Genomic DNA, 16,328 nt, shown 5'->3' on the forward strand with positions numbered 1-16,328 from the left:
ATCCTCTGCATTTAACCCATCTGAAGCGGTGAACACACACACATACCCAGAGCAAGGGGAAGCCATACTACAGCACCCAGGGAGCAGTCAGGGGTTAGGTACCTCGTTCAAGGGCACGTCAACCCAACTGCATGTCTTTGGACTGTGGGGGAAACTGGAGAACCCGGAGGAAACCCACGCAGACACAGGGAGAACATGCAAACTCCACATAGAAAGCCCCCCCATCGGCCACTGGGCTCACCACTACACCGCCCGTGTTTACTTTGAGCAGTCTTTCTCATTTTAAAATGCTTGGGTTTTTTTCTTGTTTTTTTTCCCCAGATTCGGTACATTTCTCAAACACAGGGGCTGCCGGCTGAGTATCTGCTGAGTGCAGGAACGAAAACTACCAGGTTCTTCAACAGAGACCCAGACTCCACCTATCCACTGTGGAGACTAAAGGTATGGTTAGACACACAGTCCTACACACACATTTACATACACGTGTTCACATAGATCATTTTACTCCCAGACATTTAAAAACGAGAACAGGTCCGAACAAGAACCTGATGTGGTCACAGTAATGAAAGTCAGAGTAACAAGAGCATTATCATGATGGCAGACAGTCATATCACTGACATGGGAAGTGTGCAGAATAACACTGACGGATGTTTGGTGTTGCATGTGATTGCCACTTTTTGGCAGAAACTTTGTCACTGGGTTGGTGGCCAGTTTTCTGGTGCCAAATGTTTATTATACTGTATTATGTGCCGGGTCTTTGTGATGTACGCATGTTCATCACACCAAATGTTCCATGCGTAGCTTATTAGTTGTACATACTCCTACATACATATACACATTAATACAAATTGATTGTTTTAACCTTTATTAGAAGTTGTATGTTTGCTGCCATGTTAGTTGTGCTTGATCATTAATAGGTCACATGACCATAACAAGTAATGTAGACAGGGGTAAATCTCAAGCTTCCAGGTGATTTGTTATAATTTTTTTGACTCATGAGACAATGATTTGATATTTGATAAGAGAACTGAATTTCCTATGATATGATACAGTTTAGATTCTTAAGGCAATTCAGTGTTTACTGATACCACTGAATGAGCGACGATATCCATTTGTCCATCCATTATCCATAGCCACTTATCCTGTGTAGGGTCGCGGGCAAGCTGGAACCTATCCCAGCTGACTATGGGTGAGAGGCGGGGTACACCCTGGACAAGTCGCCAAATTATCGCAGACAAACAACCATTCACACCTACGGTCAATTTGGAGCCGCCAATTAGCCTAACCTAACTGCATGTCTTTGGGGTAAACTGGAGCACCCGGAGGAAACCCACGCAGACACGGGGAGAACATGCAAACTCCACACAGAAAGGCCCCCATCAGTCACTGGGCTTGAACCCAGAACCTTCATGTTGTGAGGCGACAATGCTAACCATGACACCACCGTGCCGCCTCAGCGATGATATGTTTTGATATAATAGCTTCCAAATTTTTACACACTACTTTTACTCAATTTCTAATCACTTATCATCAAGAATAATTGAATTAGCATTGTTACCTCGATTCATTTCAATTGCTGTCGTTTAAATCGATGCATGGCTCTAAGTCACCTGATTGCCACGAGGGTACTTCAAAAAGTTCTCGGCCTCACCCAGAAAACGTCACAGGAGATACATTCTTCTTGCATTATTTTTCAACATACTCTCCTTTACCTTCAATGCACTTGGTCCACCGATGTTCAACCTTCGCTATCCCTTCATGGAAGAAAGTCACATCTTGAACCTCCAGATTCTCCTCAGCAGCATGGATGACTTCATCATCACTCTGAAAATGGCGACCATACAAATGGGATTTCAGTTCGGGAAACAGATAGAAGTCAGACGGTGCCAGGTCAGGTGAGTAAGGTGCACGGGGCAACAGTTCAAATCCACATTTGGCTGCTTCTGCCACTGCCACCTGTGCTGTATGGACGGGAGCATTGTCCTGGAGCACAGGACAGCACGCCAGCTCGAAGCTTTCCTCTCCTTTTTTCTTTGATTGCTTCTTTCATTTGAGTTTTTGTCTACAGTGATATAAGGCTTTATAGTATACAGTTATGCCCCAAAATGGGAGTTACACCCCTTTTTTCTGGGTGAGGCCGAGAACTTTTTGAAGTACCCTCATACGCCCCTAGTCCATAGGCCTTGCCTGTGCTTTACCCAGAAGCATCAGTGTTAAACAGTGTTTAAACATCTAATCATTTAGTCATTGTCTATATTTATTTTACTGCATTTTAAATTTGACTGATTCTTGAATTTACCGTGATCTGGCCTAGTGGTTAGCGTGTCTGCCACCTAACCAGGAGATCGTGAGTTCTACTCATGGTTGGGTCATACCAAAGACCATCATAAAAATGGTACCTACTGCCACCTGGTGAGGCACGCCACAATGCAGATGTGAGTAGGGAGCCAAACTCTTATGGTTACCAGAGGACCAACCCCCCCACTGTAACCCTAGCTATATAATAGGTGAGAGGCCAAAGGCTATGGAAACAGAGATCAGTGCTGCCCAGTGGGCCTGGGATGGGAGACTGCCTGGGAAGTCCAGGTCCTGTCACGGGAGGGACTTTGATTCTTGAATTCGGTTTGTTTTAGGTGGGTGACGATAAAAATCATGCTGACTAAATTGCCACATGTTGAAAAGAAAACAGCACAAAACCTCTTTTCCAACAGAATATAATGAAATCTTTACCAACATGCCAGTTCAGACAGCATATATTCAGGAGCGGCTAAACTCCCAGAGATACTGCCAGAGGTAATGACTACATTACTCCATCTTCTCATGTAAAACAAATCCAGTCTGAACAGGACGTACAAGTCCATCTCAAGCCCAATTCTCATGTTCAGGAATGTTCCTCATGTAGTTGGCTTGCAGCTTGTCTTCCCTGTTATCTCCCCCAAAACCCATGTCTTAAACCCACCACTTCCATTGCTGCCAGTAAACAACCCAAAAGCCCAATGAAAACAGGATGAGGTTAGCGCAAGACGATCATGCAGCCCAGATTAGTGTAGGTTGTTGCTCACAAAGTTGTTCCTCAACTGCTTTCAAACTCCCCCTCTCCTTCATCCCAAGCTCCAAGCCAACGAAGGCCGCTTGATACCCGTTCAGCCAAAGACCTTGGTTTCCTGACGAGCCTTGAGTGAACTTTGGGACACATACTGCGTTGTGAATGCATAGCTTTTCCACTGTTGAACAGGTTTCAGTCCATTACAAGGCTGTAGCAGCATGTGGCCTCAATCCGCTTAGCTGAGTGCACATATATTGATCTCATGCTGTGCTGAAAACGCAAGTCTATTAAAACTGCATCGACACATTTCATGCTGAATTGTTATCTCATGTCGAGCTAGTTCATTTAAATCATATGAAGTAATGAAATAGTGTGTCACTGTGTTTATAAGCTGATTCTGTATTAATGACCAACATTTGTTCATGACTTTGTATGTTGAAATTTTCTGATAGCTCCAGAGTTGTGACACAACGTTGATGTTTCCCTTTATATTACATTACATTGCAGGTATTTAGCAGACGCTCTTAACCAGCGTGACATACAACATACCCAGAGCAGCCTGGGGAGCAGTTGGGGGTTAGGTGCCTTGCCCAAGGGCACTTCAGCCATTCCTGCTGGTCCAGATCCAGCAACCTTTTGGCCCCAATGTTGCTTCTCTACCCTTACAAAAAAGAAGTTTATTCAAGTGTGCTTCTAGTATCCATCCATCCATTATCTGTAGCCACTTATCCTGTTCTACAGGGTTGCAGGCAAGCTGGAGCCTATCCCAGCTGACTATGGGTGAGAGGCGGGGTACACCCTGGACAAGTCGCCAGGTTATTGCAGGGCTGATACATAGAGACAAACAACCATTCACACCTACGGTCAGTTTAGAGCCAATTAGCCTAACCTGCATGACTGTGGGGGAAACCGGAGCACCCGGAGGAAACCCACGCAGACACGGGGAGAACATGCAAACTCCACACAGAAAGGCCCTCGCCGGCCACGGGGCTCAAACCCAGAACTTTCTTGCTGTGAGGTGACAGTGCTAACCACTACACCACCGTGCCGCCCTGCTTCTAGTATACTTATTTTAAACTAAAAATAAGAGAGTATGCTTTCAGTTTAATTTTTATTTACTTATCAGAGATATACTTAATAAAGTTATACATAAGTATACTTGGCTTATACTGAAAAGTATAGAGAAAAGTCCAAGTATATTAAGCTTATACTTATACTTTTGATCAAGATATACTTAACAAAAGTGTAATAAAGTATTAAAATATTTGTGCCTTATGTTTAAGTGTACTTGCCCTGTAGTTGTGCTTCAGCGTTGTTGACTGTGGTTCCATATAAGTTTTTTTGTTTTGTTTTTTTCCCATGAGTGGGATAATTAAATTGTTTATTTTTTTTTTTATTTTTTTTTTTTTTTAGAGCTTGGATGTCAATTTCAGTTGTCATTGCCATGTTTTTATACTTTGGTATTTAATACAATGTTGCTTTAAATTTTGATTTAAAAAAAAAAAAAATTAATATGTTCTTAATCCTGAGTATCTATTGTTATTTTGTGAATTCTTACCTTTATAACGTCATTGTAACTTAAGGTACAAAACACTTGCGTTGTCTACTGGTAGTGTGCATGAGGTAAGGGTTAGGGCTAGAAAACTAATAGTATACCTAGAAGGGTAACTGCAGTATACTTCAAAACTAAAAAGTGGACTAGATGTATATAACCAGTAACTAATAGTATATTTCCAATATGCTATAAGTATACTTTTATAAACTAAAAAGTGGACTAGAAGTGTGTAAGAAGTAAACTAATAGTATATTTCCAGTAAACTACAAAGTATAATTTAGTAAACTAAAAAGTGGACTAGAAGTATAAAACAAGTAAACTCATAGTATATTTCCAGTATACTATGAAGTATGCTTTTGTAAACTAAAGAGTGGACTACAAGTATAGAACTAATAAACTATTAGTATATAAGTTTACTTGTGGTCTACTTGCAGTACAAAATAAAAAATACTCGTTGTATACTCAAAGTTTACTTCTCTTAGACTTAAAGTATACTTTTTATAAGCTAAAAGTGGGCCAATTTAGTCCCAAGAAGTATTAGATTAGTTTACTTACAAGTATACTGCAAGTACATTAATATCAGTATACTTGGTACACAAAGGTATATGTAAGGAAATACACTTTAACTTTACTCAAGCATACTTAATCAAATAAACTTGAAGTATACTTCTTTCTGATAAGGGTAACCATTAGGCCATGGCTTCTCCATATATACTGTATGGCTTCCCTTTATAGTGTTTGGAGTTTGGTTTGCGATATTAAGTGTGGTTATAGTGTAATTTACGTGCTTTCTTAGTTATTTACCAACACGTCTGAGGGAAATGTTGATCATCTGGATGATTTCTTCTAGATTCCACTGTCACCATGCTGTCTCTTTTTCCATCCACAAAATGTCCTTTCTGTGTGCTAGCTAGCTAAATAATTTACCTCAGTTATTAGCTATTAGTTATTCCATGCTTAGCGTCTATAATTTCTCAGTTGCCTAGCAACTGTTCTAAAATATTTAACCGCCTGAATGGTGAGGGGTTTTTTTTTGTCTTCCCTGTTATCCTGTTATTCCTTTAAATGCTCCAGAAGCAGTACTGATCATTGTCTGTTGATATCTTTTTTTTTTTTAATACACATACATATCATGGCAGTTTGAAATCTAGGCTATTCCTGTGGAAGAAGAGCATCTGAATGAATGTTTTTCTTCCCTACAGACACCAGAGGATCATGAGGGTGAGACAGGGATCAAGTCTAAGGAGGCCCGCAAGTACATTTTCAACTGCCTGGATGATATGGCACAGGTAAAGCAAATATCCATATACACAGCTGACAGTGATAACACACTCAGTCACACAAAATAAACCATCAACGTCTGGGTTTTTTAGTGATGTCACTGAAAAAAATGTTCCCCCGTTGAGTTTTGGTAGCTAATATAAACTGTTATAATAGCCCAACCTTGTACGTCAGATGTTCCCCTGTGTGTAATTCCACATGCCTGTGTCAGTGTTTTGTCTATGAGTAAGTGAAACCGAGTTCTTCCCCTGGTAAAGTGCCATCACTTGTTACAACTTTAAGAAAACATTTGAACTCTGAAACTAAGGATGTGACTTAAAGCCTCAAACCAGATTTGGTTAGATGGGTCAAAGTAAATCTTTTTTTTAAAAACTATTCCCTCGTGCAAATAGCTGAACGTTATTGGAAATTAAATCAGCTCACCCCATTAGCTGTCAAACGTGCCCTGGACTTACCAGCACAGCTTGTACTTTTCCAACAATGATGCAAGCCTCGGTGTAGGTTTTTTCCCCCAAAAGAACAGCCCAGGTCACTGTGCTTTATGAGACGAAAATTTTCAAATCAAGTGAAATCAAGGGAATGAGTTGATATGTGAATGGTTTAGTCGGCATAAGAACTCGCTGTTTGCTGTGTTAGCTCACTGGTTTCATGTTCCCTGCTTTCACATCACTCTCACTAAATCAATAAATGAAAATAAATCGAAATGTACAACCCCAGATCCAAAAAAGTTTGGACGCTGTGTGAACTGTAAATAAAAACAGAATGTGATAATTTGTAGATCTTGGAAACCCTATATTTCATTGAAAATAGTACAAACAAAGACAACATATCAAATATTGAAACTGAGGAATCTTATTGTTTTTTTGAAAAATATATGCTCACACTGTAAAAAATGTAACTTGCAAAATTGTTGAGTGAAAAAAGGATTCTAAGTTGAATGAACAAATTTGCCTTCTAATTGTTCAAGTAACTAAAAAAAAATAGTTGAGACGCCTTTCCTTCGCCACAAGTTCATAGGAATTGGAAAATTAAGTTAAGTGAACTTATATATTCAAGTGCTGATTGACGCCCCTTAACCGATGCCACTGCGCATGCGCACTTCACAAGTTCGAAAGTTTCAACGGTCGGGTGGAGTGAGAAGTCCGTGGAAACTGACACGAGACGTTGTATAGGAGTACAGACTAAGCTTTCCTCAACACACTGTAAAAAATTATTTGTTGTTTTAACTTAAAAAAGTTAGTACCCGGGCTGCCTTAAAATTTTGAGTTCATTGAAATTCATATAGTAAGTTAACACAACGAGGTGAACAATTTAACTTACTATATGAATTTGAATGAACTCAAAAATTTAAGGCAGCCCGGGTACTAACTTTTTTAAGTTAAAACAACAAATAATTTTTTACAGTGCAGAGGCCAGGGAATTCCCTCCTTGTATGTCGGTATTTGTTTCTGTTTGTGTAATAATAGGCAACGTGAAGTAGAACTTAAGTGTTGAGAGGTTTGTGTTGACTAAAAAATGTAATGCACACTAAATCATTGTACAAAAAAAAATAGTCAAGCCAACTTAAAAATGTAACGCAACCTGCTGCCAAAGGATTTTGAGTAAACTCAACTTAGAACCATGGTGTGCCAACTTGCTCTTCTAAGTTAATTGGCATTATTATTTCAATTTATTTCAACTAAACAATTTGAATGCAGGGCGGCACGGTGGTGTAGTGGTTAGCGCTGTCGCCTCACAGCAAGAAGGTCCGGGTTCGAGCCCCATGGCCGGCGAGGGCCTTTCTGTGCGGAGTTTGCATGTTCTCCCCGTGTCCGCGTGGGTTTCCTCCGGGTGCTCCGGTTTCCCCCACAGTCCAAAGACATGCAGGTTAGGTTAACTGGTGACTCTAAATTGAGCGTAGGTGTGAATGTGAGTGTGAATGGTTGTCTGTGTCTATGTGTCAGCCCTGTGATGACCTGGCGACTTGTCCAGGGTGTACCCCGCCTTTCGCCCGTAGTCAGCTGGGATAGGCTCCAGCTTGCCTGCGACCCTGTAGAAGGATAAAGCGGCTAGAGATAATGAGATGAGATGAGAATTTGAATGCACTGAACTTCTAAAGGCAAGTCAAGTCAAGGCAACATAAAATACTCTTCTATGTGAACTTAAAAGGCTTATTCAGGGCGTTGTGGCTCAGGTGGATAAGGCGCCATACCATAAATCCGGGACCCTGGGTTCGATTCTGACCTGAGGTCATTTCCTGATCTCTCTCCTGCTCATTTCCTGTCTCTACACTGTCCTACCCAATAAAGGTGGAAAAAGCCCAAAAAAGTATCTTTAAAAAAAAAGAATAATTTAGGATAACTTAGTGTTTTTTGTGCCAACTTGCTTTTCCAAGCTAATTGGAATGATTATTTCAATTTATTTCAACATCACAATTTGAATGCACTGAACTTGCTAAATAAAGTAAGGTCAACATAAAATACGCATCTGTGTCGACTTAAAAGAGCAAGTCAGCACAACTATTTGGCCTGGAGTTGAGTTTACTCAAAATCCTTTGGCAGCAGGTTGCGTTACATTTTTAAGTTGGCTTAACTATTTTTTTTTTTTTTACAGTGCAGTTTGAATTTGATGTCAGCAACATGTTTCAGAAAAGTTGGGACGGAGCAACAAAAGACTGAAAAAACTGTGTAATGCTAAAAAAACTAATTTGGTTAATTGGCAACAGGTCAGTAACATGATTGGGTATAAAAAGAGCATCCCAGAGAGGCGGAGTCTCTCAGAAGTAACGATGGCGAGGGGTTCACCGCTCTGTGAAAGACTGCGTGGGCAAACAGTGCAACAACTTAAGAATAACGTTCCTCAATGTAAAATTACAAAGAATTTGGGTAATCACATCATCTACTGTATGTACATAATATCATTACAAGATTCAGAAAATCTGGAGAAATCTCTGTATGCTACCTAACTGCTCTCTAACAGGTTTACGTAATAGGATTTGCAGAATCTGTCCTATGTTTACCAGAATTAGGATATGTTTATTGACAGAGACTCCAAAGCATGTCTGTAAGTCGCTGTAGATAAGTGAGTCTGCCAAATGATATAAATTTAAAAGTAATGTTGGACAAAAAGACCTCGAGTGTCTATCGGAACATGATTTTCCAATGGCACGCCCCAAGGCCAATCACGTGCCACGTGGGAAGAAATGATGATGATGACAAATGTGAAAAATATGATTTATATTATACTATATTATATTGAGCCAGTGAATACGCTGAAGCCTGGACATCTCTATTTCTGCTCTAAACAATGTGTGATGAGATCTCCAGATAGAAAGATAGACCAAGAGACAGAGAGTCAAATCCAAAGCTTCCATTAAAACCCAGAAGTTGAGCTTCCAGGGCTATTCAGTCTCTGCTCAGAATAAATGAGTAGTGAGCTGTTTGGGCTGTGTGCTTGGTTTGTATTATGGATGATTGCAGAAGGTCTAAATGCTGGGATGATTGCCCAGGAAGTTGAACAGCTCAGCCTGCTCTCCATCCAAAGAATGACAGGAAATACTGAGATACTGTGTGCGAGACACATCTGGTCTGGGAACGTTGATCAGAATGCTACAGGCCGACAAAAGTGTCCCTTTACGAGGTGCACAGTGATGTTTTACTTTGTGTACAAATCAGTGACTTTTTATACGAGTTGTTGAATGCAGTGTGCAGAGTCACCATGTCATCGCGAAAGTCCAAAAGGCGAGCGGTGGAGAGTGGAGAGCATGGAACGATTACGCCATGTGGGTCTCAGGAAGTTTCAAGACGAGGGATGCATACGATGTTGGATGAGAATTAACTGACGGACACGATCGACTATGCCAGGGGACAACATACTCACGGGGCTGGCTGTTCATTACACTGTATTTTTATACTTTGAAATATATGTGCGTGGGGGGGGGATTCTCCCAAAGTCCTTCGATTTCCCAGCAGAGGACAGTCTGATTATTTTTCAGTGTGTGTTGAAGATTATTCCTTTATCATGCAGCAGATTGATGGGGGAGCAGCTTGCATAAGAAAAGGGAAGGGGAATCAGATTTGCGTTCATGACCGGCAGTTCATCAGATAGCCTCAGGGGGGTGGAGCTGCAGATAAATCGCACAGCTTTATGAAAAATGTGCCTGCTGACTCTATCTAAGAGATTCCCAATGATCTAGTCCTCTCTTACATCTCTGCTCGAACCAGGCGCTGCACTTCAACAGCACTCGTGATGTGCAGCTTTTTAATTCGCTCACACACACACACACACACACAAGCACATGTTTGTCATACTCTCCTTATGAAGACCTTCCATTCATAGAATTATTAATGCAGCAAATGAGCACTATTTCTACGCCTAAACTTAACCTCAGCGTACAAGAGGTTTTTTTTTTCCTTCTTTTTTTTTTTTTTAAATAAAAGCTGCAGTTTTCCTCATGGAGACCAGCCACAAGGTCAAAACTGTCAGGTTGTCAGATCATTTGGTCCCCACCAAAATATAAACACACACACACACACACACACACACACACACACACACACACACACACACACACACACACACCACATTCCTCAATGCATAATAAAATAGTGTTCCAAAAAAATTGCTCATTGTAAATGACTGATTATGTAGTCCATGCATGATGACGACCTAAGTGTCAGTAAAATGTCTTGTGTACAACGTTTTTAATTAGTCGAATTATGTATGTGTTTACTTTGAGTCCTTTAGGCTGATTAAGATCTTTGCTTTGGCGCCAGGCGCATTCCAAAGTGTCTCTGTGAAGAACCGTTAATAAGAATGCAAATATTTGGAAATATCACAGAGGTGCAAGGTTACCAATATTTTTACTCAGACCTGGTGACATGTTTATTATGTATCTCTGGGTTTTGCTCCCATAGGTCAAATTCCTGCATCTATGCTGGAATGCTTAATGAATGCCATCATTCACAATATCTTTTACAGAGATATACATTAAATATACTCTTACACAGATTTAGGACCAGTGACCAAGGAATTCATGTTTGACCAAAATACTTTTGGCTTAGTTTATCTTCAACACCTGGTTGTGAGCCAGGAGTTGACAAGTGGATTAAACTCAGTTCTGTGTGTGTCTCACGTGCAGGTGAACGTGAGCACAGAGCTGGAGGGCAGTGATATGCTGGCGGAGAAGGCAGACCGGAGAGAGTTCATCGACCTGCTGACCAAAATGCTGACCATCGACGCAGATAAAAGGATCACGCCCATTGAGACGCTCAACCATCCATTTGTTACTATGGCTCACCTGCTGGACTTCCCCCACAGCACACAGTGAGCCTCACACTGCACTTGAACAGAAGCATACACACATCACTCAGAGCACTTTAGATTCTGTTCAGGTCCATCATTCCAGTACCAAATACTACCAAACACCAAAATTAAACTTTTCATGTGATTTGTAATTCTCATCTCATCTCATTATCTCTAGCCGCTTTATCCTGTTCTACAGGGTCGCAGGCAAGCTGGAGCCTATCCCAGCTGACTACGGGCGAAAGGCAGGGTACACCCTGGACAAGTCGCCAGGTCATCACAGGGCTGACACATAGACACAGACAACCATTCACACTCACGGTCAATTTAGAGTCACCAGTTAACCTAACCTGCATGTCTTTGGACTGTGGGGGAAACCGGAGCACCCGGAGGAAACCCACGTGGACACGGGGAGAACATGCAAACTCCGCACAGAAAGGCCCTCGCCAGCCACGGGGCTCGAACCCGGACCTTCTTGCTGTGAGGTGACAGCGCTAACCACTACACCACCGTGCCGCCCTGATTTGAATTTTTTTTTTTAATCATATCTAATTATGATTAGATTATGACTGAGACCATATCTGGAAACTGAGAGTGAGGTAGTCTTGGAACTGTTCCAGATGAACTTTAGCATGGTTCTGTGACAGTGAGAAAGTGATTTGACTCTGAATTGACTCAGCTTCAGGAAGTGAATCAAACATGCCATGTGTTATGGGTTGCAGGCAGCATTTTTAGCTCATTTTTACAGCATTTTTAGCAGCTGACAGGTGATGAGCTTATGCCATCATGTGTTGTCTGTTGTCTGTCCGTCGTCCGTCCGGTGTTGTCTACATTTCACGAAAATCGCTTCTTCTCTCTCAATTCTTCACTGATTTTTATTATTTTTGGCAGGAAGGTAGGTCTGCCTGGGGTGCATATAGCTTCTACCCAGATTTGCATAATTGCAATTAATAATGAAGATACGGGGTAAGGTGGCACGGTCGTGTAGTGGTTAGCACTGTCGCCTCACAGCAAGAAGGTCCTGGGTTCGAGCCCCGTGGCCAACAAGGGCCTTTCTGTGCGGAGTTTGCATGTTCTCCCCGTGTCCGCGTGGGTTTCCTCCGGGTGCTCCGGTTTCTCCCACAGTCCAAAGACATGCAGGTTAGGTTAACTGGTGACTCTAAATTGAGCGTAGGTGTGAATGTGAGTGTGAATGGTTGTCTGTGTCTATGTGTCAGCCCTGCGATGACCTGGCGACTTGTCCAGGGTGTACCCCACCTTTCACCTGTAGTCAGCTGGGATAGGCTCCAGCTTGCCTGCGACCCTGTAGAACAAGATAAGCGGCTACAGATAATGGATGGATGGATATGGAGTAATTAATCCCTAATGATCAGTTTCCACACAAATCACTTCTTCTCCCTCAGTTCTTCACAGATTTTGATTCTTTCTGGCATGAAGGTAGGGGTACCTACTGTAGGCTAGGGTGCATATAACTTCTACCAGATTTGCTTAATTACAATTATTAATGAAGTTATGGCCTAATTAAGCCTTAATGAGCAGTTCTTCTCAGTCAATTCCTCACCATTTTGGATTCTTTTTGGCAAATAGGTAGGTATTCCTAGGGTGTATATAGTTTCTATATATAGCTTGCAACATTTATTGCTCAAGATGGCCCACTTTAGATCGTCCCTTCTGGACTAGACGGGGCCGGAGTGAGCTACGCCATAATTGATGGTCTCATTGTTGTATTTTCAAACTGCTAAACTGACCTATGATACGCAAACTGAGCCACTGAGATAAAGGACAAAGCTGTAACGCTGTAGAAATTTGATTTGCTCTCTGCTTGGGAAGGATGGCATGACTCTCTTCCCATGTCAATCAGAGTGACACTAGCCAATCATGGGCGTCTATGAGCTCATGTATGTAGAAGAGGGTAGACGGCACTTTCCTCCTAGTATGTTTTGCTGCCTTGTGAAGTTTCATAAATAGCAGTTCAAAAAGTTGCATTTGGTTGGATTCATGTCTTTTTGTATTAGTTGTGTGGGAATTGGCCATAACCAAAAACTACGTTTACACCTTATAGGGCACTCTTTTTTTTATTTATTTGATTCATTGTGGTGTGTATGTGTAGTGTGAATAAAACCAAACCAAGCAAGCATCAACAAGCATTGGGGAAGCCATGGCCTAACGGTTTGAGAAGCAGCTTTGGAATCAAAAGGTTGCTGGTTTGATTCCTTAGACTAGCAGGATTGAATGAAGTGCCCTTTAGCAAGGCACCTAACCCTCAACTGCTCTGGCAAGAGTGATGGTGTACCTTGTATCTGATTAGCCAAATGAAAATTGATGATACAGTTATTAGTTTGGGTGGTGCCTGGCCAAAACTAAACAAACATCACTTTCTCTCTGATTCAAACTTGCCAAATACACTCATATTATAGGCATTTAGCAGACGCTGTTATCCAGAGCGACATACAACAAGGACACACACCTGGGGAGCAGTTGGGGGTCAGGTGCCTTCTCAAGGGCACTTCAGCCATGGATATTTTCCTGCCAGGCCTGGGAAACGAACCAGCAACCCTTTAGGCCCCAGGCTGCTTCTCTAACCTTGAGGTCATATGAAAGCACCCTTAGCGTGTTCATTAGCATACTTCAGAATTCTACGTTATAACTACTGCAAAGTCCAGGATTGTAATACAGCTTGTAATAAATCAATATATTATGCAGCCCTAGGTTGGTAATTTTGACCTCAGAGTGACACAGTGGATTCAAATGTGCTTATAATTACACTTTGTAAACATGAAACAAATGGATTTTAGTCGCTATCATTTCAGACATTTCTAGAAAATCTAAAGAAATGGTCTGGGATACTGGAACATGATTGTGTACAGCTGTAACGTGAATGCTGCTTTCTTTTTTAAAATGTTTTTGTAGTGTCAAATCCTGCTTCCAGAACATGGAGATCTGTAAGCGTCGCGTGAACATGTACGATGCAGTCAACCAGAGCAAGACCCCGTTCATCACACATGTAGCCCCCAGCACTTCCACCAACCTCACCATGACCTTTAACAACCAGCTCAACACTGTGCACAGCCAGGTCAGTGTCTACACACTCACACACACACATGCACACCAACACACATCTTTTCCTTTTCCCCTCTTTGCTTCTTAAAGTGTAGTTACAGTGGTGCTTGAAAGTTTGCGAACCCTTTAGAATTTTCTATATTTCTGTATAAATATGACCTAAAACATCATCAGATGTCACAAAAGATGTTCACACAAGTCCTAAAAGTGGATAAAGAGAACCCAGTTAAACAAATGAGACAAAAATATTATACTCGGTCATATTTTTATTGAGGGAAATGAGCCAATATTACATATCTGTGAGTAGCAAAAGTATGTGACCCTCTAGGATTAGCAATTAATTTGAAGGCGAAATTAGAGTCAGGTGTTTTCAATCCATGGGATGACAATCAGGTGTGAGTGGGCACCCTGTTTTATTTAAAGAACAGGGATCTATCAAAGTCTGATCTTCACAACACATGTTTGTGGAAGTGTATCATGGCACGAACAAAGGAGATTTCTGAGGATCTCAGAAAAAGCGTTGTTGATGCTCATCAGGCTGGAAAAGGTTACAAAACCATCTCTAAAGAGTTTGGACTCCACCAATCCACAGTCAGACAGATTGTGTACAAATGGAGAAAATTCAAGACCACTGTTACCCTCCCCAGGAGTGGTCGACCGACAAAGATCACTCCAAGAGCAAGGCATGTAATAGTCGGCAAGGTCACAAAGGACCCCAGGGTAAATTCTAAGCAACTGAAGGCCTCTCTCACATTGGCTAATGTTAATGTTCGTGAGTCCACCATCAGGAGAACACTGAACAACAATGGTGTGCATGGCAGGGTTGCAAGGAGAAAGCCACTGCTCTCCAAAAAGAACATTGCTGCTCGTCTGCAGTTTGCTAAAGATCACGTGGACAAGCCAGAAGGCTATTGGAAATTGTTTTGTGGACGGATGAGACCAAAATAGAACTTTTTGGTTTAAATGAGAAGTGTTATGTTTGGAGAAAGGAAAACACTGCATTCCAGCATAAGAACCTTATCCCATCTGTGAAACATGGTGGTGGTAGTATCATGGTTTGGGCCTGTTTTGCTGCATCTGGGCCAGGACGGCTTGCCATCATTGATGGAACAATGAATTCTGAATTATACAAGTGAATTCTAAAGGAAAATGTCAGGACATCTGTCCATGAACTGAATCTCAAGTGAAGGTGGGTCATGCAGCAAGACAACGACCCTAAGCACACAAATCGTTCTACCAAAGAATGGTTAAAGAAGAATAAAGTTAATGTTTTGGAATGGCCAAGTCAAAGTCCTGACCTTAATCCAATCGAGATGTTGTGGAAGGACCTGAAGCGAGCAGTTCATGTGAGGAAACCCACCAACATCCCAGAGTTGAAGCTGTTCTGTACGGAGGAATGGGCTAAAATTCCTCCAAGCCGGTGTGCAGGACTGATCAACAGTTACCGGAAACGTTTAGTTGCAGTTATTGCTGCACAAGGGGGTCACACCAGATACTGAAAGCAAAGGTTCACATACTTTTGCCACTCACAGATATGTAATATTGGATCATTTCCCTCAGTAAATAAATGACCAAGTATAATATTTTTGTCTCATTTGTTTAACTGGGTTCTCTTTATCTACTTTTAGGACTTGTGTGAAAATCTGATGATGTTTTAGGTCATATTTATGCAGAAATATAGATAATTCTAAAGGGTTCACAAACTTTCAAGCACCACTGTATTGAATAGCTCATTTACAGTGTGTGTGTGTGTGTGTGTGTGTGTGCGTGCAAGTCCATCCCTCTGGTCCTTGCTTACAATGTGCTAAATAAATACGCGACAGTTTATACCTTCTGCTTGTCTTGCATTTTCCTGTTCCCCGGTCATACGGATTACACGGCCAGCCAAACTGCTGACTTAAGATCAGGTCTAAATCACAGATCTGCTTTTTAAGTTCTTACATCCTGCAAAATGATTTCTTCCCGTTACTATCAGTTTCATCGATGCTGCTGTGCGATTCTACAGTATTCAGCTTCTCTTAACCCTGTACTAATCAAGTTTTTACCCTCAAAATGTAGGACATTATCAGCAGGTTTGCAGAGGCATGAGAATCGCTAATAAGA

General features: G+C 41.5%; 1 protein-coding gene across 3 annotated transcripts in view; it reads left to right on the forward strand.

Annotated features, from left to right (window-relative positions):
• Window positions 1–16,328, forward strand: part of hipk2 (homeodomain interacting protein kinase 2) — a 170,645-nt gene that overhangs the window by 122,780 nt on the left and 31,537 nt on the right. For all 3 annotated transcript variants that reach the window (XM_060923670.1, XM_060923671.1, XM_060923672.1), the window contains exons 4-7: window positions 322–441; window positions 5,804–5,890; window positions 11,002–11,186; window positions 14,076–14,238. In XM_060923670.1, coding sequence (XP_060779653.1) covers window positions 322–441; window positions 5,804–5,890; window positions 11,002–11,186; window positions 14,076–14,238 — 555 coding nt within the window. The remainder of the gene's footprint in view (window positions 1–321; window positions 442–5,803; window positions 5,891–11,001; window positions 11,187–14,075; window positions 14,239–16,328) is intronic.

Source organism: Neoarius graeffei, chromosome 6 (genome assembly GCF_027579695.1).
Source record: "Neoarius graeffei isolate fNeoGra1 chromosome 6, fNeoGra1.pri, whole genome shotgun sequence".
In the NCBI taxonomy this organism is placed as follows: domain Eukaryota; kingdom Metazoa; phylum Chordata; class Actinopteri; order Siluriformes; family Ariidae; genus Neoarius; species Neoarius graeffei.